This window comes from Pipistrellus kuhlii, unplaced genomic scaffold, assembly GCF_014108245.1.
Source record: "Pipistrellus kuhlii isolate mPipKuh1 unplaced genomic scaffold, mPipKuh1.p scaffold_m20_p_37, whole genome shotgun sequence".
In the NCBI taxonomy this organism is placed as follows: Eukaryota; Metazoa; Chordata; class Mammalia; order Chiroptera; family Vespertilionidae; genus Pipistrellus; species Pipistrellus kuhlii.
Window position 1 is genome coordinate 3,585,949 of NW_023425537.1, and position 24,003 is coordinate 3,609,951.

The 24,003-nt window shown below is 39.5% G+C and overlaps 2 protein-coding genes across 3 annotated transcripts; both read left to right on the forward strand.

The window, feature by feature from the left end:
• Window positions 1-1,261: 1,261 nt before the first annotated feature.
• On the forward strand, window positions 1,262-8,837 carry KRT20 (keratin 20). 2 transcript variants are annotated; one of them, XM_036407754.2, is made up of 8 exons: window positions 1,262-1,727; window positions 3,841-3,923; window positions 4,794-4,950; window positions 5,266-5,427; window positions 5,565-5,690; window positions 6,686-6,903; window positions 7,825-7,847; window positions 8,360-8,837. In XM_036407754.2, exons 1-8 carry the CDS (start codon window positions 1,332-1,334, stop codon window positions 8,455-8,457), a joined length of 1,263 nt encoding a protein of 420 aa, XP_036263647.1. In that variant the 5' UTR covers window positions 1,262-1,331; the 3' UTR covers window positions 8,458-8,837. The 2 variants fall into 2 exon arrangements, with proteins under 2 accessions (XP_036263647.1, XP_036263648.1); XM_036407755.2 differs by having other exon boundaries at window positions 7,828-7,847.
• A 2,050-nt stretch (window positions 8,838-10,887) lies between these two features.
• Window positions 10,888-16,510, forward strand: KRT12 (keratin 12). Its single transcript, XM_036407715.2, has 8 exons — window positions 10,888-11,496; window positions 12,081-12,163; window positions 13,131-13,287; window positions 14,135-14,296; window positions 14,386-14,511; window positions 14,635-14,855; window positions 15,522-15,592; window positions 16,067-16,510. The coding sequence occupies exons 1-8, from the start codon at window positions 10,969-10,971 to the stop codon at window positions 16,162-16,164; spliced, it is 1,446 nt and encodes a 481-aa protein (XP_036263608.1). The 5' UTR covers window positions 10,888-10,968; the 3' UTR covers window positions 16,165-16,510.
• The last annotated feature ends 7,493 nt before the right edge of the window (window positions 16,511-24,003 follow it).

A 24,003-nucleotide genomic window follows, 5' to 3' on the forward strand; every position in this document is an offset into this window, starting at 1 on the left:
CATAAAACTCAATGTGATAGAGGAGCCATCAAATCTTCTTGTCCTTACGTAAACATGTAGAAGTCTTCACAACAGAAACTATTCTACCCAACAAAGGAGTAGATTGGATGACTGAACCCCATAAAATAGTGCTAATGTCCCATATTTAATTTAAATTTGAAATCTCAAAAACCTGCAAACACTAGCCAAAAAAAAAAAAACTGGTGGAATAACACATAGACAAAATTATTTCTCCAAAATATTCAAAATGATTTTAAGCATTTAACTCACTTAAACATTATTAGATCCAGACATAAAGAGGAATTGTGCTAAAGAAGAGGACTTCAAAAATTATTATGTTAAACAACTGCATTTATATTCCTTTTTAGTTATAAAGCTAATTCTTTATTTAAATAATGCTTCTACACACCTGCATCATATGCCTTAGTGTATGAACCCCTTAGCTGAAACTAAATCACTGTAAAATGTGTATAATTTAAACAGTACAATTTTCCAGTGACTTTAATCAAATCTCCTTCTCCCTACTAAGCAATAAAACAAATTTTGTGTATTCACAAAATTAATAAAAAAGCAGGAAGTCCTGCTATTTGGAACAACTTGGTGGGCCGTGAGAGCATTATGCTAAGTAAATAAGCCAGACAGAGAAAGACAAATACTGCATGGTATCACTTATATGTGGAATCTGAAAGAGAAGTTATCAAACTCATAGAAACAGAAAGTGGCTGCCAGGGGCTAAGGGGTAGGAAATAAGGAAATGTTGGTAAAAGAGGACAAATTTTTGGCTATAAAATGAATAGTGACTATAGTAGATAACACTGTATTGTATAATTACATTTTATTAAGAGAATAGAACTTAAATATTCTCACCTAAAAGAAAAAAAAATAATTGAAAAAAATTTAAGCATTGTTCTTTATCACCTCTGTGACTTACTATGTAGCCACATCTGTCTTTTTAGGTACCCAAATTATTCATGGAGGTTGCAAATATTCTTCATGTGTATATTAGGATGAAAAAATTTGCCAAGGCAGGTGCAAGAGCTAAAAGAACACCCTTTCTTGTTTCCTTTTGTTACCTCTGATGAACAAAAGAAGCCACCCCTGAGAAAAGCCTCTAAGAAATGCCTCTAGTGGTAATTTCTAGAAAGGAATGAAACCGATTGCTGTAAAAGTGTTGGGGGGGGGGGGGGGGAAAGGCAAGGTGGACTGTGAGATGTCAGCAGAGGAGGAGTCTCTCTCCTGTGAACACTATAAAAGGCAGTTCACTCACCACAGAGGGACAGACTCTGCTCCACCCATCCTGAAGCTACAGGTGCTCCCTCCTAGAATTCCCAATGGAATTCACAAGCAGAAGCTTGCAAAGAAGCCTGAGTTCCTCCTCGCAGGCGTCTATGGCCAGCATGTATAGGACGGGGAGCAGGCAGATCATGGGGATGGCACCCAGCGTCTACGGGGGAGCTGGAGGCCACGGCACCCGCATCTCAACCTCCAAAAGCATGGTGAGCTATGGGAATGATCTCAACAGAGGCGACCTGAATATTGGCAATGAGAAGATGGCCATGAGAAACCTCAATGACCGCCTAGCAAGCTACCTAGAAAAAGTGCGGTCCCTGGAGCAGTCCAACTACAAACTTGAGATGCAGATTAAGCAATGGTATGAATCAAATGCGCCCAGCACCACTCGGGACTACAGTGCATACTACAAACAAATTGAAGAGCTGCAAGCTCAGGTAAGGGATGATGCTGTGTTTTCCACTCCGTTATTTAGCTGCATGATATATCAAGAGGGCATATACATTAGGTGGGTCTAAATGGATGTTGTAAAGCAAATTAGGCTGAAATGCAATATCTATAAAAATGGTATGTTCTATCACTGCCCTGACTACATAATTGGATGACTATAAATCATACTTTTTAAAGTTTTAAAATCTAATTATATATAAAATATAAAAATTATCCTCCAATCTTATACTCTGTATTTTTTATTGTTGTTGTTGTTGTCATAGTTTACTAAGTCAGGGCTAAGAAAATAGTAACCCTTTTTTTTCTGAAAAGGCTAATTTTTTTAAATATATTTTATTGATTTTTTTACAGAGAGGAAGGGAGAGGGATAGAAAGCTAGAAACATTGATGAGAAAGAAACATCGACCAGCTGCCTCCTGCACAACCCCTACCAGGGATGTGCCCACAACCAATGTACATGCCCTTGACCGAAATCAAACCTGGAACCTTTCAGTTCACAGACCGATGCTCTATCCCCTGAGCCAAACCGGTTTCAGCCTGAAAAAGCTAAATTTTTAAGTGATAATAACTCTCTCTTAGTTTTTCACGTAGGTCCCATCAATTCCTGAAACCCCTGTCAATTTAGAGAGTTTTCCTCCTTTCATTTACATAAATGGTATTAGAATGCTGTATCATAAATTTCAATGATAAAGTTATTCAGGGTAGAAATGAGGGGGAGGAGGATGGGTCTTAATGATACCTGGATTTTTAAATGTCCTATTTAATAATCTGATCATCAACAGCAAGCAGTGTAGACACCATTTTTATAGTAATAAAATATTCTATTGCCCCCAATTAAAATTTATGGCAATTGTATCAGAACCATGTCATCCAAGAAAGGTGGAGTTCTATTGATTGTGTGGAATAAAAGAAGACTTTGCTCCTAATTGAAGATTTCAGATATGACTCAGAGCACTTGCATTGCTGAAATATTCTTATCTAATCAAGAAAAGTATCTCTTTTATTTTCCTTTCTACTTTAACATTCGTTTTCTTTCAGAGCGAAGGCCACTTACCAGCAAGTCTGTTTTTCTTGTGTTGTGTTAGACAGCAGTACAATTTGATGCAGATTCCACAGGAAGTTACTTTGGTGTTTCAGGAGCTCTGTGGGTGTGAGAGGCAAAGGTGTTTAAATGGTCCTTTCTGCCAAAGGTCCTTCTTCTCCAGCTCCCACTAGTCACATTCAAAATCAGCCAACCGTTCCCCCTACCTGTCTCATGGCTCATGGTTCTGAATCCACTATGGATTGCTCCAATTTCTTCCATTTAGCTGGACAGCCTCTGTATTTGAAGGAAGGCAGCTCTTTCTAGGATGGGATAAAAAAGAGATATGTCACTATGACATTTTCTACAAGCAGACTTCTGATCCATGGGAACCTTAAAGAATTCACCCGATAGGTAACAGCTACTTACGAGCAGGGGCTTATCTTCCCTGATAGCCCCAGCGGCTTATCTTCCCTGATAGCCCCAGCGCATAGCACAACGCCCACCACATAAGTGTCCATATGTAGTAGTCGACACTAACTAGGTGCTAGTTTCCATGCTAGACAATGGGAAATATGATGGTAAACATAATGTGATTTAGGGGGAAACAGGCATGGACAAGGCAACATTTATCCCACACACGGGGGCCTGTGTAGGGCAATAAGGCCACAAGCAGTTCTGTTTCGAGGAAATCGTGAAGGCTTGAAGCACTGAAGGTCTAAGCTGAGACATGGAGGAGGAGGAAAAAGAAGAGGGGTTCTCTGAGTGGGAGGAGCTCAGAGAAATGTTCTAAGCAGGAATAAAGGCAAGGCACTTAAATAAGGTTTGATGTCAAGTTGAATTCAAGTCTCCTTTGATGAAATCACAAGAAAGCTGACCAAACTGTGAGATTAGCATTGCATTTTACAAATCTATTAGGCTCAACAGCCATATTTCCATTTTCTTCCTTTCCATTTTCATGTGGAAGGTATTGAAATGTACATCATCTCTGATGTAATAGTAGGCATGTTTGAGTATAATTGCAATTATTTAAACTCCCATCCAGTTGAAAATGCCTTTCTTTCTCGTGTGTTTTCCAGATTAAAGATGCCCAACGGCAAAATGCTCTGTGGGTCCTGAAAATTGATAATGGCAAGCTGGCAGCTGAGGACTTCAGAATGAAGTAGGTCCTCTAATACCATGGCAAAAGTTCCTGAAAAGGAATGTCTTTCAGTAGTCCCTCATGATACTAAGCGTTTCCCTGTTGGTAAAGGAGCTACCCACTAAGTATTTTCAGAATCTTGGCATTTTAAGGTTGTTATCAATACAAACTATCTGGTACAGTCCCTCCCTCACAGTCTAAAGGTTTCCTTACCCAGCGTGTAAATGAATATCTCCACTAACTGCTCCTGTTCTTGTTGGTTAGCTCTACTTGTTAGAAGGTTCTTTTTAAGTAACCCAGCATCTACCTACCTTCTCACATATTGAACCTAATAATAACAAAGCAATTTAAAACTTTGCATAGACCCTAGCCAGTCTGGCTCAGTGGATTGAGTGTAGGCCTGCGGACTGAAGGATCCCAGGTTCCATTCCGGTAAAGGGCACATTCCTGGGTTGCGGGTTCAATCCCCAGTATTTCAGAGAGGAAGAGAGAGGGAGAGAAAGATAGAAACGTCAATGATGAAAGAGAATCATTGATCGACTGCCTCCTGCACGTCCCCTACTGGGGATGGAGCCCACAATCTGGGCATGTGCCCTGATCGGGAAACACATTTTGACTTCCTGTCATGGATCTACTCTCAACCGCTGAACCACACAGGCTGGGCTAGAAACTTTTTAAAGTAATTTCAGATTTTTTTTTTTTTAATCAAATCACAGAGATTATATATGGGGCAAATTATCTGATTTCTGGGGTTTCAGGAACATTTTTGAAATATATAAAGATTATAATGTATAATGTGTTGAAATTGAAATCCTCATATACCACATATACATCTATCTCTTCTATCATGGTTTCAGAAGGACTCAGTTACCTCTGCTCATTAATTCACAGGTATGAGACTGAAAGAGGGATGCGCCTAGCAGTGGAAGCTGACCTCCAGGGCCTGAGTAAGGTTTATGACGATCTAACCCTAAACAAAACAGACTTGGAAGTTCAAATTGAAGGACTGAATAAAGACCTGGTTCTCCTCAGAAAAGACCATCAGGAGGTAAAAAATAAATAAATTTCAGAAGTGGTATTGGGAATGGTGGGAAGAAAAGGAAGAAGATTGGGTGGAGGTGGTGGTGGTGATGGTGAAGATGACAATAATAATGATGTTACCCCTAACTTCTTTTCATAAGGTTTCTATCAGGGTTAAATAACTTAGAGAAATATCTGGACCATAAAAAGCCCTGCCTATTATGTTATTCCTTTTTTGGCTCACTCCTAGCGAAAAAAGCCATAAAACGAATAGTCTTTTCTGCCCAGCCTTTTCTGAGAATACACTTCAGACTCTAATCAGCCAGGATTTTTATTCTCGTAGGAAGTGGACAGCCTACGCAAACAGCTGGGCAGTACTGTCAATGTGGAGCTGGATGCTGCTCCCGCCCTGAACCTCAGTGCCATCATGGATGAAATGAGGCAGAAATATGAAGTCTTGGCCCAAGAGAACCTTAAGAAAGCCAAAGAAGAGTTTGAGATACAGGTAATGGCATAATTATAAAAAATAAGCAAATGTGTAGAAGTTGTCCTCCAAAAAGAGATAACTCTTTTTCTTCCTTCCTTTCTTTTTTCCTTTCTTTCTTTTTCCCTTATTTATTTTTTTCATTTTTGGAATTTTAGACTGAAACTCTGCAGCAACAAGTCTCAGTGAACACTGCAGAATTAAAGGAATCAGAGGTTCAAGTAAAGGAGCTGAGACGCACCTACCAGAACCTGGAGATAGACCACAAGTCCCATCTCAGTATGGTAAAGCACATCTAACTTCCAGCTCTTGATGTCGTGTCTGTTTACTAAGCGCCTGCATTAGGAAATTTGAAAATAAGAAATAATCCCTCCCCTTACAAAGCTGGCAGGGAAATGGGCCAAACAACAGATTAGAATGAAAGAACAGAAGTAAATCAAGAAAAGGGGCAATGTACTGCAAGGATGCAGAGGAAGAAGGTCGGGAAGACTTTCAGGGAAAGTGGCATTTCAACTAGGTCTGAAAACTTTAGATTAATTTTTAAACTAGGGAATAGGAGTAAAGACACTCTAGGCAAAGCAAATCAGTCAGCATGTGGTTAATTGTGCGGTGACAACCTAAAATCATAGTGGCTCACAACGCCGCATCCATCATGGTTTGGCTGCAGCTCTAGCAGGGGCACGTCAGTGTTGTGGCCCAAGAAAAGAGCAATCCTCAGACCACGTGATCCCTCTTAAAGCTTCTCAGAAAAGGCAATTGTCAGTTTCACTTGCATCTCATTGGCCAAAGAAAATCATATGACTGAGCCTGGTGTCAACAGCATGAGGAAGGCTAAGCCTCCAAATAAAAAGTGGCACCATAAACCACAGGGAGGGGAAGCAAATATTGAAAACAATAATACAATATACATTTGTATTATAAGAGGACAGTGAGTGCAAAGCTAAAAACAGACAAACAAAACACACACACATAATATATATATATATATATATATATGTATGTATATGTATGTGTGTGTGTGTGTGTATGTGTGTGTGTGTGTGTATATATATATATATATATATATATATATATATATATATATATATAAAACACAACAAAGAGCTAATGGTCCTAGCTGACTGACTGGGCTTGCTAGAGAAAGAGAGTGGGAGATAAAGCCAGAATTATGCATGATGCCCATAACTAGCTACAGAAATTCCTCTCAAACGATTAAAACTGAGCCACCGCTTAATCAAGCCCTCAAGTAAGAAATGTCCACTTTCTCTTGTGCTGGCAGAAACAATCTTTGGAGCAGACACTGCAAGATACCAAAGCTCGTTACCACAGCCAGCTGACCGCCCTCCAGGCCCTGCTGAACTCGATAGAGGCCCAACTGATGCAGATCCGAGCTGATGCAGAATGGCAGAACAAGCAATACAATGAGCTCCTGGACATGAAGATCAGGCTGGAGCAGGAAATTGCTACTTACCGGCGCCTTCTGGAAGGAGAAGAGCTGTAAGGAATTTATTAGAATCCAGAGAGATGTCTACACGATGTGCTATTTTAATGTCCACACCTTAAACCCTGTCATTCATTCCCCAGCATCAATGCAATGCCTTTCACAAAATCAATTACACACATACACCAACACCAAAACAAAAATATATCCAAAAGTGCACACACCCCAAAAATATCAAATACAGGTTTTGTACTTGAGTCTGTGTTATTAGAGATGATAAAGATTATGCAAATGTTAATTTTTACAATTAATACATAATTACAAGCAAAATAACTTTTTAAAATTCTCACTGAGAGGTCATGAACTGCACCACCAGCCACACAGGTCTGTGGGAACCAGTTGAAGAATCACTGGAGTTGCAGCACAACTGTCTGCAAATACCACACCCAAGAAAGTCACAAGGAAACACAGATCTCAACTTCTATTATAGTTGGACTATTTTAATAGCATGTGTTAAATGAGTCCGTTTGAAAGCTATGTATTTTTCAAGTTAAAAAGTAAGATACTCTGCCCTAGCCTGTTGGGCTCAGTGAATAGAGTTTGGCCCTTGAATTGAAGGGTTCAGTTCTGGTCAAGGGCACGAGTACCTCGGTCCCTGGCCCTGGTCAGGCCACGTACAGGAGGCAACCAATCAATGTGTCTCTCTCACATCGTTTTTTCTCTCTGTGTGTCTCTTCTCCTCCCTTCCACTCTCTCTAAAAATCAATGGAAAAATACCCTCGGGTGAGGATTAACAACAACAAAAAAGTAAGACACTCAAGTTAGAAGAGACAAGCATAATAAAAGGGGGGAAATATAAACACAGGATAAAACATATCACTCAGACTTTATTTTGAAACGAAAAAGACAGGATGGTGCTTCGTTTTCAAAATGACAATAACACTTTTTTTCTGTTTCTTTTTCTTTTCTTAAAAAAACAGCGTCCTGGAGGAGAAAGCAGGTAAGTGTTCTAATTTCACACATTTCCAGAAAGACTAAATTCTCACTCAATAGCTTACCGCTTCTTATCTGCCACTGGTGAAAAGAAAAGGGAAATCAGTTCTCAAGTGAGCTGGTATTACCCTTGGGATTCTGAAAATCAATTAATCAGGTAAAGGAGACCTCCCTGTGGGAATCTGTCACACCCGCATGACAGGGTGGTTTTCTTGGCCCTATGCTACTGTTGTCCTGAAACATCCTGAAATCTTGAAAATGAAAAAGAAGGTGAAAATGTGCAATTTTCTTAAATCATTATTGTATGTTTCTCTTTGGAGGTGGGGAGAGTAGAAAATGTATAAATTTGGGGAGAGTGGCACCTTTTCTGCATTTATTTTTTAAATGGTCTTAAGATCATTTAAGAAAGAACTTTTGTCTAAAAGAAGGAAGTTCATACAAAATAATTAAAAGTTGAATATCATAAACTAGCAGAGTTATGTGTCTGAATTAACATTTTGTATTTCTATCTAAATTCAGATGTGAAGAAAACCAGGAAGATTAAGACAGTGGTGGAAGAAGTAGTGGATGGCAAGGTCGTGTCATCTGAAATCAAAGAAATGGAAGAAAGTATATAAATCCCTGCCAGGAGGAGATGCTGCTGAGGTCTTGAAAGAAGTGGAGCTATAGCGTTTGCTCCCTACAGGAAAGCGGCAATCAGAAAGCACCATTAACGCCTTCTGGTGGTGGGGTGGAGAGGGTAGCCCATCTATCTGCCAGTCTCTGTAATTGAAAGTAAATGTTTTACTCAAAGGAGCTGCAAATTGCCAGCAAAAGTGAAATCCAATGAGCAGGAGGATATTTAAAACATCATCCCTGCCATCTTTACCATGAAACATTAATTACAAGCTACAGACCACCTAATATCAATTCACGAATGGTCCTGAAAATTACAGCACATCTCAATGATACTAAACCTTGTGAAGCAGAGGTTCTATGCAAATAAACCTTTTTCTCTCAAATTTCTTCTGTTTCTGAGTTGCAAAATCTCCTTTCTGGGGCCCTTGATTCTTAATAAAGGTAATTTCTTGGTTAATTTCATAGAACTCATCCTCAAGTGTGACCCCTGGGGTCCTTGTTCATTTTCGTCTCAAAAGCACAGCATAATAAATCAGCAGTAACCCAATATTCTTTCACTCATTCACGGGACCTTAAGTTTTTGTTCACACAAAAGTGAAAGGTGGTATGGACCATGTGATCACTGAATTGCAGGAAGGTTTATCAGTCTTTAACTCAGGTGCCAAATTCTGAAATCAAAGATCAGAAAAGTACCCAATCTATACTAATAAAAGGGTAATATACTAATTAGACCAGACATCTTTCTGATGTCCTTCCTGACAAAGCTGGGTCTGGCTGAAGCTGCCCACTGTCACGGGCACTTATGGCTATGGCCAACCCCAGAGAAGCTGCCCACGGTCACGGGCATCGATATACAGCCCTGGTGAAGCGGCCCCCCAGTTCTGGGCTGGCCCAGGTCCCAGGTGCCTATGGCTGGCCAAAGAGAAGGAAGCCCAGGGTGTCTGCAATTGGTCGGAGGACAGAAGCCTGAATCCCAGATGCAGGGCCAAGGCAGAGGCAGTTTGGGGCGATTAGGCCCTCAGGGGAGCAGTTAAGAGATGATCAGGCTGGCAGAGGAGCAGTTAAAGGTGGTTAGGCCGGCAGGGGAGCAGTTAGAGGTGGTCAGGCTGGCAGGGGAGCAGTTACAGGTGATCAGGTAGGCAGGAAGAGGTGGTTAGGGGCAATCGAGTAGGCAGGCAGAGGGGTTAGGGGCAATGAGCCAGCAGGCAGGCTAGCAGTTAGGAGTCAGCGGTCCCAGATAGCAAGAGGGATGTCCCAGATTGGAGAGGGTGCAGGCTGGGCTGAGGGACCCAACGCCCGTGCATGAATTTTGAGCACTGAGCCTCTAGTCAGATATAAGAAGATGAGCATACATTGTACTTAATAAAAACCTAAACATTTACAAGCACCACATAAATAATTATCTCCATTTTGAGTATTTCAAAATCTCTATGAAAATGAAGATATAATATTTTTTAACAGTTCACCCTGATTCTAGTCATTTTCCTCTCTGCCTCAACTTATGTAATCACTTTGCCAATAAGACCAAGATTGTTTGTTTTATGCATCCCCACCTTCCTACATTTTTACAGCTGTCAACAAAATTATTTCCACTTCTAAAAACTCCAGAATAGAGGTATGATTATTTAACATATCCCTCCCTCCACCCAGCCACCCCCCAAAAAAATACACACTGAAGAATAAATATTTCTTTCCAACTTGTGAAGTTGCTCCCCATTTATAATTGAATTCAGAATAAATGTTGGCCAAGGCATATCAGAAAATTAGAGCAATGTCATTTTCAAATGAAATTAACTTTAAATGACACTTTCAAGCATACTAAGAATTAAGTTCTTTCAAGTGAAATAACTCTAGGAGTGTGTGGATAAAGTTTAGCCAAACACTACACTGACTCAGGATAAAAAATTAGACATAGTCCTACCTGAGAAACTTACAGACCACGATAATATATAATATGTGCAGAAACATAAAACAATGTACAGTATAGATATCAAGCAAAATTATTTAAATTTACATATATATATGAGTTGGAAAGTATACATTTCAACACAAAATTGGTCCCAAGTTCAAAAACTGAAGTTAATCATTTTCCCATATTATGTGATCAAGTCATTAAGGCACACTTTGAACTTGGTACATTGCTTCTGACTCTGTAAGAAAGTGATATCTCATTTTTATTTTATACAGGCAATTTGGAGAAGAAAGATTCTTTATGACAACCATCTCTACTCCACCCAGATTTCCTTTTGTATATATCAAATATGTAATGGGCACAATTATTCAATTATTTCTATACCAATGAATTTTCAATATGCATTCATCATTTAGATGTTGAGTTGGTCAGAAAAGGGAGTTGGGGGAACACTATATTTTTGAATGGAGAGAGTGAACTTTTCAACTGCAACTCCCATTTCATGATCTATAAAAGGGTAGCCTTTGTGCCTGGCTGACACTGCTTCCTCTCAGGTTCTGGCCACCTTCCCCTAGCTGTGGATCTCTCTGGCACCACCATGTCACTCTTAGTGCAGAACTCTGAGCTGTCCAGGCAGCTGTCTGCCCAGAGTGGGACACTGGGCAGAGCCTGGGGCATGTCTGCCTCCAGTGTCGGAAGTGGCTATGGGGGAAGTGGCCTTGGCTTTGGAGGCAGCTGTGGGGGAGGTTTTTTTGCTGCGTCCATGTTTGGTTCTAGTTCAGGCTTTGGTGTTGGCTCTGCAAGTTCCTTCGCAGGAGGGCTGGGCACTGCTTATGGAGGAGGCCTGGGGACTGGATTTGGAGGAAGCCCAAGAGGGGGCTCTCTATGTATTCTCTCTGGCAATGATGGAGGCCTTCTTTCTGGATCAGAAAAGGAAACCATGCAAAATCTTAATGACAGATTGGCTTCCTACCTAGATAAGGTTCGAGCTCTAGAAGAGGCTAATACTGAGCTAGAAAACAAAATTCATGAATGGTATGAAACACGAGGATCTTGGAATGAAGATCCTGGGTCACGGGATGATTACAGTAAATATTATCCACTGATTGAAGACCTCAGGAATAAGGTAACAATATGGTTTTTGGAGGGGCTTTGGGAATTATGTTGTTTTGTTGTTGTTGCTTTGCTATTACAGTGTTTTAACAGTGATATTTTTTTCAATTCCACTATACTTGGAGAAATTTCTCATATTGAGATATTTAGTTTATTTTACCATTTACCATAAAGGGACTCTATTTCCACTTTCTGTAGGAAATGTATGTTCCTTTAACTTTTAAAATATTCCATCAATATATATTATTTAAAAAATTTAATTGCCACACAGCCGGTAAGGCTCAGTGGTTCAACGTCAGCCTATGAACCAGTAGGTCACAGTTTGATTCCCGGTCAGGGCACATGTCTGGGTTGCGGGCTCAGTCCTCAGTGTGGGGCATGCAGGAGGCAGCCGATCAATGATTCTCTCTAGTCATTGATGTTTCTATCTCTCTCTTCCTCTTTGAAATCAATATATGTATATGTAAAATTTAATTGTCTTAAACTCTTAATAAAATAGCATTTTTAACATCACCTAAAAATTATCTCTCAAAAACGTATTTGTATAATACTGGTACTTTAGAGTGTTACTTGGTGTGTCCTCCCCTGTTTTGCCAGATCATCTCTGCCAGCACTGGAAATACCCAGCTCATCTTACAGACCAACAATGCAAGCCTGGCTGCCGACGACTTCAGAATGAAGTGAGTTGAATAAAAGATAGATTCATGGAAACTAACATGTCCCACCATTTCTTCTTATCCCCTATTTTCCTGCCTTCATTGATGCCAAACTTTCAAACTTTCTGCAGTTCACCTGCTCCATTCATTCAATGTTCTGGTAAATTTACATTGGGCATTCTAGAAAGTACTGGATTCAAATACAACTCACACATTACATGTCCTGAAGTAAAAGTTGCTTAAACATAGGGCTATGGATGAATTTCATGTCACTTCATGAGCAATGTGCTATTGACTCATGATGTGACACGGTAATTCCGCCGACGTCCTAAAGCTCAACCTTCCACATATCAAAATGAATTAATAATGTTTTTGCCCGGGAGTTAAATGAAATGATCTTTTTCCTGATGACACATACACCTAAAATATTAACCATACCCTGATTTTTATATTCTCTCCTCCTTCCTCCTACTCCATCCTCTGGACATAAAGAAGAAACACTAATGTCCCTTTTGTTCCACAAAACTTCCACACAGAATGCTGTGGTGGTGATGATCCTGAGCCTGTAAAATCCTGGTAGAAGCTACTAAAGAAGTACCAATGTTTTAAATTAAATCATTAAATTAAAAGTTAAGAAGAAAAAAAAAAGACTAATTATCATTTTTATTTTCAACTGCTTTTAGGATTCCATCTGAAAGTCCTAGAGGGCAGCCGGCCAAAGAGATTGTTCCCTGGGATGCAGTGCTATTGGGGTTCACTGCCGAGAGAAAGTATCACCTCGTTATTTTTTCAATTCTCTCCATCCGAGCGTTAAACTATCATAGATAGGAGAAGGAACAGTTATTAAAAAGCAAAAACGGCTTCATACATTGCAATGCTGCCATTTTAAAATAGTCACACAGATTTATGCACAATATAGCTCTGAAGAACGCAGGCACCTTATTCAAATGGGTGTGATGAGTCCCGAAACTGTTTTGCACTTGGTTTTCAGGTCTGAGAACGAGCTGGCCCTGCGCCAGAGCGTGGAGGCAGACATCAACGGCCTGCGCCGGGTGCTGGACGAGCTGACCCTGACCCGGGCCGACCTGGAGATGCAGATCGAGAGCCTGAGCGAGGAGCTGGCCTACCTGAGAAAGAGCCACGAGGAGGTCAGCCACAAGGGGCTGCTTTAGTCTCAAGTTCACAAATCTGGAATAAGAGCAGACATGGAGAATACACATTTCCCTGTTAAAATGGCCATTTTAACTTCGTGTGTGTGTGTGTGTATGTGTGTGTGTGTGTGTGTGTGTGTGTGTGTGTTATGTGCCAGCTGCTGGTGGTGGTATTGATAGTAATTCCTGTTAAAGTTTATCCAATTAAAGGCACTTTCTGATTTGTTCATTTTCATCATTAGGCAAGGACAGTAAGAATTTTAATTACCCTGATCTAGTGATTTTTTTTAAGTTAAAAGACAAATTATACCAATAACACATAACGTTATACATGTCAGAGAAAGCGGCATTACCCTGTGTGATACACACCCAGAACTCTGACATGCCACAATGCCTATCAGAACCTGGTGGGTAGCGTGGGCATTGGTCATGACTCTGGCAATAGGCTTCTAAGGAGGTTTCTACTGGAAACCAAGGACTGTGACAGAAACGGTGAGGAAGCCGAGGTACCGTCTGCTGCCCTCAGTTTGGCCGCTGAGCTGGAACCCCCAAAGGTACTGTTACTAGCAGGCCTTCCCTTCTTAGTAAGGCCCTGGGTCCCCAAGAAGCAGGGCCAACTCAGTCATTAGGGATGGCAGTTTCAGGGGCCAGGGAAAATGTCTTCAGTTCTTTTAAAATCAAAGAAAAATATTAGTTTTGGGGTTAAAAATGTTTAATATATTGTATTAATGTTTGACTTATACTGACTCAGTCATAAAACACAATGTGTAATATTTGTTATAGAAGAAAAGGCCCACAAAGTCATAATGGGCCCCTGCACCCCTCTCTCACTTGCTGCCCCCAGGAGCTCCAGAGCTTCCAGTGTGATGGCCCCGCCCAGGTCAGTGTAGAAATGAAGGCTGTCCCGGGAGTGGACCTCACCAGGCTCCTCAACAACATGAGGGCACAGTACGAAGCGATCGCTGAGCAGCACCGTAAGGACGCGGAAGCCTGGTTCATCGAAAAGGTACCACTAACGACAACAAAAGGCCTGGCTTGATACATTAGCAGAAAAGAAACTCACTCATGTCCTCTGGCTCCTCTTTTCTGTGGCAGAGCGGGCAGCTCAAGAAGGAGATCAGCACCAACACTGAGCAGCTTCAGTGCAGCAAGAGCGAGATGACCGACTTGAGACGCGCCTTTCAAAACCTGGAGCTGGAGCTCCAGTCCCACCTCGCCATGGTAGGGCCCGCCTAAAGAGATGCAGCATTGTTTGGACTTCCAAAGAGAACGTTGCATTCAACTTCTGTTAGGCCATTGGCTGCCTCCCTCATTCAGCCCCCTCCATTTCCCTCCCACATGCAGAAGTCGTCTCTGGAGGACACCTTGGCCCAAACCGAGGGGGACTACTGCGGCCAGCTGTCCCAGGTGCAGCAGCTCATCTGCAGCCTGGAGGAGCAAGTGCTGCAGGTGCGCAGGGACACAGAGTGCCAGAACGCCAACCACCAGCGCCTGCTGAACGTCAAGGCCAGCCTGGAGCTGGAGATTGAGACCTACCGCAACCTGCTGGATGGTGAAGCCCTCGGGTGAATAGATAACAGAGGTTGAAATAACCTCAGTGGCTGACCAACCCCCCAATGAAGTTTGGGGGGGTTGGGGGGGGACAGTGGAATAAAGGGTTTTTAGTTGACAAATAACAAATCTAGTAAAAACAAGGCTTGGGCTTATTAAGCACTCTATACTTTGCAAAGTGTTGCCACCCATTATCTTATTTGATAATCCTATATAATAAAAGGCTACTATGCAAATTGACTGAATGTCAGAACAACTGGTCATTCTGACAAATACTGACCACCAGGGAGCAGATGCATGCAATCACTCTTTTATTTTATTTTTTTTAGTTATAATACTAGGACATTGAGCTTTTTTGTTTTTGCCAATGGAGGTCTTTAAATTTTATTTTTCAGTTATAGTTTACATTCAATATTATTTTGTATTTGTTTCACGTGTACAGCATAGTGGTTAAAATACTTTACAAAACATTTCCCCTAATATTTCCAGTACCACCTGGCACCATGCAAGGTTATTATAATATTATCATTCAATTATTCTTGGTCAAGCAATTTGGAATCCCTTCCTCATTTGTCTATAGTTTTAGGTACATTTCCAATTTTTAGTTCAAATAGCAAACTCCTATTTCTCCTCATTCCAGAAAGCATGATGTGATATCATTTCCCTCATTTTCTCTACAGTGTTGGTGTGGATGAAACTTCATCAGTGACTGACTCCAAATCTGAAGCACAGCCCACTGATTCCTCTAAAGGTATGCAGATTCCCTAAGAATCATTTAGACTAGGTCACAGTCATATTTATTAATGACTAAAACTATAAAATGTCATTGAATACTGCAGCATTATTAATAATTTAAAGTATATTTATATTCTGAGCCAAGGAAAGCCATTTACACATCTCTGCAGAAAAATGAGTAGTCTGTATTGTATTAAATTTTCTTATAAGCCCAGGGGGGGAAATCTACTCTGCAAAGAGGTATTATGAGCATCATAACTATATTTAAATGCTTAAACATATTTTCATTTGTGCATAGGACAACACTGAACGCATTTCCTTTTCGATGAATAAAATACATTTTTTAAGAATGTGAAAATCACTTTTGAAAGTTTAAATTTGATGGGCTTCATTAGTCAATACCTAATATAGAAGGTTAAATTAACCACCAATTTTAGGTGAATATCTGAAACACTAACTTTTGCCTCCTTTGTTCCCTCTTTGTCTTTAGACCCTGCCAAACCCCGAGAAAGCAAAACAGTTATCCAGACTGTGGTGGATGAGGAGGTGGTCTCATATCAAGTTCAGGAACTTGAAGAACTAATATAAAATTTCGCAAGATCTGCCCCATGGTTGCTTCCTTGGGCACAAGAAATTTACAAGTAGAAACTATTCCTTTCAGAGTAAGATGCTTTATTAGTTCAAGCTCGATTTTTGTTTCATTTTCTTTAGATTCCTATTCACTTTGAGTCCTTTCTGCCCTTCTGAAATAACAGTCAACTATGAGTCATTGTGGACATGTTGATGTTTATAACAAACCAAAACTGCCTAATAAATTTCTGGATCTGAAGTAGTCTTTTAATAAACTTTCTTCTAGTGACCTGGAACATGTTCTTAATCATAGGGCTTTGATCAAGTAGTTACTATCTTAATAAAATTAATTTTAAAAGATTAATGGTAATAATGTGACATCTGTACCTTCTTGACTCCAGCAATAATGTCAAGAGCATAGAGAAAGGTTTGTGAAATATTAATAAGAAAAGTAGATAAACACTGGGATAAACATGTCAAGGTTTGAGATTAAGTTAAGAGATTCCTTTTTGAAGTCCTTTCCTTTGTACATTATCCCATCAAGTTCACAGCAAAATTCTATTGTCCACAATAACAGCTGTCCTGTTAATTTCCTAGAACCTTCTTTCATTCAATCTAGAAACACTTATTGAACCCTTACAGTGTGCCAGAGTGGAGACTCTTCCAGAAATGGCGATACAATGAGATAGGGCAAATAGAAGTTCAATGGACACATGGAGGAGAAAGTGAACAATATGTCAGGGGGCGACTAAATGGTTCATATAGAATTCAGCCAGGCAGAGAAAAAAGAATGCGGACAGAGGAAACAAATTGTTCACAAGGGAGTGAACAAATATTGCCGCAATGTCCATTCTCCTATCTGATACCAGTGACACCAAGGCTGGGGCTTCTATTGGGCGGGGTCAGACACATAAGTCAATAACAGATGTCATGTGCTGGGTTGGAGCAGAAGGCAGCCAAAGTCTAAGCCTGAATAGATGATGGTTCAATCTGGGTGGACAGATTCAAAACCGGAAGAAAAAAAAACAAGAGCAGGGTTTAATGAATCAGAACCTGGGCTCTGAAGCCAGACTGGGTTCAAATTCCGGCTCTGCTACATAGCAGCTAGTTAACCACCTCTCTGTGCCTCGCGGTCCTGATCTTTAAAGTGGGGTGGATTTGTGAAGATTAAATAAGGTAACATAAATAAAACACTAGGAACAGAACCTGGTACCTAGCAAGTACTCAATATTTGTGTCCTGTTATTATTTGCTGTATAGAACCGAAATGGTACCGAGAACTTGGGGGAACTGATGAGTGAGGAGTGTGAAAGGGAGCAGAAGAGAGAGGGTGGGTTCATGCAAGCTTGGAGGAATTCCAGTGCTGAGTACAAAAGCCCACGGAAGGTTATGATGCCATTTTAAGATGACCTGCTTCAGCATGCAGCTTTCTGAAGTCACGCTACCTTTTAATATTTGCTAGTGTTTGGAGGTACTCCATTCATCTCACTTGGTTACAAATATTATAGCAATTCAACTCTCTGTCTTGCCCTCACCTTCCAGAATGTGTCCTAGGACAGCCTTACTTTTCAGACCCAGAGAGATTACTGAGGTCTTTTCCTGAACAAGGTCCATAGCCCACAAATAACAAATAATGCCACTTTTCTAGTACTCAGCGTGGCTGCAAATAGTGTTATATAATATCTGTTTTCCTTACAACTACATCTGAATTGTATAGGATTCAAATGAAAAAGGGATTTTGCACAAGTATTAATCTGGTGGTTAGTTCTTAGCTTTTAACTTAGTTTCTCAACAATCCCTTCCATTGGAAGTATTTTCTCCACGGGGCTCCCAGAGTCGTCATCTCACTGGAAGCTTTTTCTCAGACTCTTCTTTGTGACCTCTGAATGTTGGCCCAATCCTCTTGTCTCCTCCACTACACTCTCTCCCTAGGTACCTCATCTACTGCCATGGCTTTATTTTTTTTTTTTTTTGCCATGGCTTTAAAATAACAATCTATGTATAAATATTACCTGAACATATTGTGATAATTATTACATATAAATATAATATCATTATGTTGTACACCTGCAATTAATATAATGTTGTATGTCAATTATACCTCAATTAAAAATAAGGAAAGGGACCATTTATGCCTTGATTAGTTCCAAGATGGTTCCAATGATCCGCCCCTCTTGGTGCTCATGTATAGTCCCCTCCCACAATGAACAGAGTCGACTTATTGAACAAATAACAGTGTGTGGCCTTTAACATTAGGTCACAAAAGCATTTCAATTCTGGCTTGGTCATTAGATTGCTCACTCTGGGAGCAATCAGTTGCCCTTAAGTTTATTCTATGGGGAGAGGGACTACCCCCCAAAAAAAGTCAGGGATTTCACAAAGTTCCCAATTCAAAATCACTAATATCTCAGTAAAAATATTCTACAGTCTTCAGTTGGCAAAGGAGGTATCATATTTTTTATTAAAAGTACTTGGCCCTACTCTCACTGCCAAGAAGTACAATTAGCACAGCATCCTTATCATGAGATTCCAGCCCTCATTCACAAGACCACAAGCCCTAATTCAATACTGACACGAAATATCCTTTTGGACTTAGTCATTAATGCATTGCATAAGTGAAAGGTCTGTCTTGAAAGAAAGAAATTCACAAGAGAGAAAAAAAACTACAGAATCAGACAACAAAAGACAAACATATTATAATACATATGATTATTTTAAAATGTGAAACTTTACTAATATAAATGTTATGCATTTGTTGTGTGTACAGGCTAGGAAAAAAAAGTCTGGAAAATATTCTTTATACTAACCTATTATAGTGGTTATCTTTTGGGGATTAGCAATCAGTTTGAAGAATACAGGCTGTGTGACAAAAAGAAAGAAAGAAAGAAAGAAAAGTATACACACTTTAATAGCTGATAGCTCAACTTTGAAAATTAAATGTATTTTAATAAACACTGCCTTTATAATCATTCAAAGTGTGTATACGTTTTAGAGGGACACCCTGTATTTTGTATGTTCTATTGTACATTTTGTAAATGTTTAACAAACCACATGTATAACTTTGATAACTGGGGAGGGGATGAATTTTAGCTATCCAGAACAAATGAGTTTGCAAGTAGGTCACAATCTAGAAACCAACCATCCACTTTTTTGGGTTTTGCAAGAGTGCCACCTACTGGAATTTTAGGAAATAAACTTTTTAAAAACTGCCTCATTCACTGCTGGTGGGAATGTAAACTAGAACAATCACTATGGGAAACAGTATGGAGGCTCCTCAAAAAATTAAGAATAGAGTTATCATATGACCCTCAACCACTCTTCCGGATATCTACCTGAAATTTTTGAAAATATTTATTCACAGGGATATATGCACTCCTATGTTCACTGCAGCATTTTTCACGGTGGCCAAGATGTCCCTGGGGTTCATAAATCCCCAGTAGGGGGCATGCAGGAGGCAGCTGATCAATGATTCTCTCTCATCATTGATGTTTCTATCTCTCCCTCTTCCTTTCTCTGTGAAATAAATAAATAAATAAATAAATAAATAAATAAATAAATAATTTTTAAAAAGCTATGACTGCAAGCCTGGCCGCTGTGGCTCAATGATTGAGTATTGACCTATGAACCAGGAGGTCACGGTTCGATTCCCAATCCAGGCACATGCCAGAGTTGTAGGCTAGATCCTCAGTGTGGGGCGTGCAGGAGGTGGCCAATTAATGTTTCTCTCTCATATCTCTCTCTCCCTCTCCTTTCCTTTCTGAAATCAACAACAACAAATTAAAAAAAAAAAAAAAAAAAAAAAAAAAAAAAAAAAAAAAAAAAAAAAAAAAAAAAAAGCTCTGACTGCAACATTTTTATAAAAGGATTTATGACGACCAGAATTCACAGCTGAAAAATAATCATGAGAATAAATTAAAGTATATCCACATAATAGAATACAACATACCAATTAAAAAGGATGGAACTACCAACATAAAAACACCATGGATTAATTTCAAGACCATTATGCTGAACAATGGAAGCCAGACTCGCAATAATACATGCTGCATGATTCCATTTATATGAAATTCGGGGGGGAGAGGGGGAATCTAATCTATAGTGACAAAGCATATTAGTGGAGAAGTGGGGATTAACTGATTAACTGGGAAGAGTCACAGGAGAAACTTTAAAACTGATGAAAATGTTCTGTATCTTGATTATGGTAATGGTTACGTGGGTATATCCATTTGTCAAAATTCTTCAAACTGTACACTTAAGATAGGTATATTTTCTTATATGTAAGTCATACATCATAAAGTTAAATTTAAAAGGATAATAACAACTCACTAGTCTTTCTTCATGGAGATGCTGTGTTGAAAGCACAAAGAGGCCATGTAGGATCATCAACAGTGTGCGAGGATGGGCCTGCATCTGCTCTTAAGTGATAACTGAGATTTTCAGGAATTTTTCAATCTGGCTATTAAGCCATGGGTAGCGTGGCAATGGCCATGATGGGAACATTTACACTGTGGAACTTGGGCTCTACATATGTATTTCCCGGGAGAACGGGTTCACACCGTCACACCACTGAGCACAGCAGTTAGCACAGATGCAGAGGCTGGTCGCTTCGGTTTGGGATCCAGCTCTCCCTCCTTCTAGTGGTTTTATTTACCCCTCTGTCCTTCAGTTCAGATTAAACTGACTGTGAATTCTGGCTGCTGATAGATGTCATTGTCAATGTTTCACTCTGCACATAGTCTTAAAGAAATGCAATTTTTCTTCAAATCGTGGAAACAGCCCTTACAAGCAGGCCTTTGCATAAACCATACTAATGGAACAGTCCACAGGGAGGTGGTAAGGTCTGGCAGATAGAAACTAGATGGTATTTCAGGCTTTGCTCAGTGAGTCATCATTTTGCTCGGAACAAGTTACTCAACTTGAAATGATTCATCTTTTACAAAAGACAATAATAGTATGTCTAATCGCATTAGCTCCACCTTTTAGGATCCTCGTTAAAAACCCCATAAACACAGGGCACTATGAACCTGTCTGGTCCACATATGTTCATTAGAGTTACTGCAGCCCACTTCCTACAGTTATACAGACATGCAGCTTCTGCTGAGAAAGCATGTCCATTTTGAAAAATGTATCTGCATGCCGAAACCAGTTTGGCTTGGTGGTAGAGCATTGGTCTGCGGACTGAAAGGTCCCGGGTTCGATTCCGGTCAAGGGCATGTACATTGGTTGCGGGCACATCCGTAGGGGTAGGGAGTGTGCAGGAGGCAGCTGGTCGATGTTTCTCTCTCATCGACATTTCTAGCTCTCTATCTCTCTCCCTCTCTGTAAAAAAATCAATAAAATATATATATATTTTTAAATGTATCTGCAAAAACCATGGAATTTTCTTTAATCACTTAAACCTGCAACTTCACATTTCAAGTGGATGGAACTGCAATTCAACTTTTTTTAACCAGCTGAAGTATAACTTTTTTAACAGTCCATTTGGTGTATTTATGCACACATGTGGGGCATCACATATTCATTTGTGCATTCATTCATTCAACAAATAATTATTTAGCACCAACTATATGTAAGCCTTTACATCGTCTATTGAAAATGACCTCAGTTCTTATGAACGAAAGATAAATACATGATAAACTTCACACATTTTCTGTGCATTGGTGCACATGAAATCAGGTAAGTCATGATTATTTTTAATTGCCAAGTGTCATGGCCCCACCTGCGGTATAGGCTGAGTATTTAACAAAGGTGTGATGAGGCTCCCGCTGGAAGATATGACGCCTCCTCATTCATTTTTATGAGTTTTAGAAGTTTTATAAAGGAGTAACCCATACTGTTAAGCAAATATTTACTTACAGGGTATATGTTTAAATTATGATACTCTTTATTAATATTTAATTATATTTCATACTATACTTCTCATAATATAAAAGTACCTTCGAGATACTTTAAGATGTTTTCACTGGGTCACTGGACACATATTTTAAACAACTTTATGTGCTAATTCTGGATGGTAAGAGTAATTCTAATGTTAAATTTCTCTAACTTATCTAAAAAGTAACTGAGTAGGCTAATAAATAATTAGATAAATTTTCATCTTTAAAAAACAAACAAGCAGTACAATTCACGTCCAATCAAGAGATAATCCTGGAACAAAAACTGCAGAACTGGACGCAGGCCACTAGGAATTCATTGTCGGTGGTGTTATAGATAAAGCAGAACAATAAGCCTAGTCTCCAGGTCTCATTAATCAGGGGCTGGGGGTAAGGAAGAGCCCTCAGGGGGTGATGTGAAGGTGGGAGAATTTGACTCAGTTCCCACTGAGTGAGTCTTCAGTGGAAGCTCTCCCTCCCCTATGTGATGCTGGGAGGTGTTTTTACAGCTTATAGAGTTGGAAGGAAGGTGCAAGGAGAACTGAATGCTAACCAGTGGGAAGATGAGAATCGCTCTAGGGGAAGGTAGATATCAGCAGGGCGGAGAACCCAATGAACATTTTAGTCTTTATCATCATCACTATCTGTCTAGACCAAAACAGAACTTGTTCCCCCTTAGTTAACCAAGGTGTTCTATCTAAAATAGACTTTTCTCCAAATCGAACTTATATTTACTGGGTATTTCAGAAGCAACTGTGAGCAAACATAGACATATGCAAATAAGTTTACCTTGAGGTATGAAGAGACCTGCCTATAAGAAAAAGTGCAGATGAGGTGCTACAGAAGTTTGGAAGAGGGCCACTCTTACTGCAGAAGAAGCAGTTGAGCAGAGCCTTGATAAGTGTATAAAAATCTCAATGCACCATGTTAAAATGGCAGAAACAGGATAAAAAAAGATTGCTCTCCTGCAAGACTAAGTGACCTTCTGAGAACCCTATGTTCTTTGACCATGGTGGTGTGACCTTTATTTTTAGATGATGAGTTTGTGTGCCTGATTCCTCTTCAAAGGCAGGGCCATGTACAATTAATTGTCATCAGAAACAAATTCCCAGACGTAACACAGCGTCTAGCAGAATGTAAGTATGCTAAATACACCTTGGTTGAAGTGATGTTTAGAAACATCACATTCAGTTTACAGATTGTCAAGATGATTGAAAAATTCAGAGAAAAGGATTGACTGAAATCCAATGAAAATAATTTGTCACATGTTAAAATAAAAGCATGTGTTGACTGAATTTTTCATTTTGGAACTGATTATGCAGTCACATAGGTATGGCTCTAGTTTATGAGTTACTAGAAAATCTATAATCTGGAAATAATAGCACAGTGTATTTTAATAATTATATTATAGCAAGTGAGGATATATCGTAGGAAAGCAGAACCAATAATATTGTAAAGTGTCTATTGATCAATCTTAAAGAAAAGTCCTACTCAGCAGCACTTTAACAGCAACATCTGACATTTGAATAACCCAGAAAAAAATATGAATTGTCAGGGAAAGTTTGCTTACAGGGAAATAAAATTCAAATGTGAATTATTAGGTTTTGCAATAGTTCATGTTGTAATACAGAAATTTAACTTTAATTGAAGGAGGAAGGTAATTATAGTTTAGAAGCCAACTAGTTAATCAACACTATGATCAGAAATGTCTAAGTGACAAGCCTTGGTCCCACACCCAGGGAAAAAGGGTGAACCCAAAAAGTAAGTAAAACAAGTTTCCATTAAAATGTGTTCAAGACACCTGAGCTGTCTGAAACCAAGCCCTGAAACCAAGGGAGGAGGGGAATTTTATGTAACTAATAATTACTAAATTTAAATAAACAATTTCTATACATTTAATAGGAAAACAAGAAATTCTGGGCTATATTACATCTCTGAAAGTCATATTATGCTGGAAATTGATGCAATGGAATAAAACACAGTCA

Coding starts and splice junctions, on each gene's coding strand:
- KRT20 (XM_036407754.2), top strand. CDS start 1,332: ATGGAATTCACAAGCAGAAGCTTGCAAAGAAGCCTGAGTTCCTCCTCG. Junction 5,428..5,564: donor AAGAAGAGTTTGAGATACAG/GTAATGGCATAA, acceptor TTGGAATTTTAG/ACTGAAACTCTGCAGCAACA. Junction 7,848..8,359: donor CGTCCTGGAGGAGAAAGCAG/GTAAGTGTTCTA, acceptor ATCTAAATTCAG/ATGTGAAGAAAACCAGGAAG.
- KRT12 (XM_036407715.2), top strand. CDS start 10,969: ATGTCACTCTTAGTGCAGAACTCTGAGCTGTCCAGGCAGCTGTCTGCC. Junction 14,856..15,521: donor CTGGATGGTGAAGCCCTCGG/GTGAATAGATAA, acceptor TTTTCTCTACAG/TGTTGGTGTGGATGAAACTT. Junction 15,593..16,066: donor GCCCACTGATTCCTCTAAAG/GTATGCAGATTC, acceptor CTTTGTCTTTAG/ACCCTGCCAAACCCCGAGAA.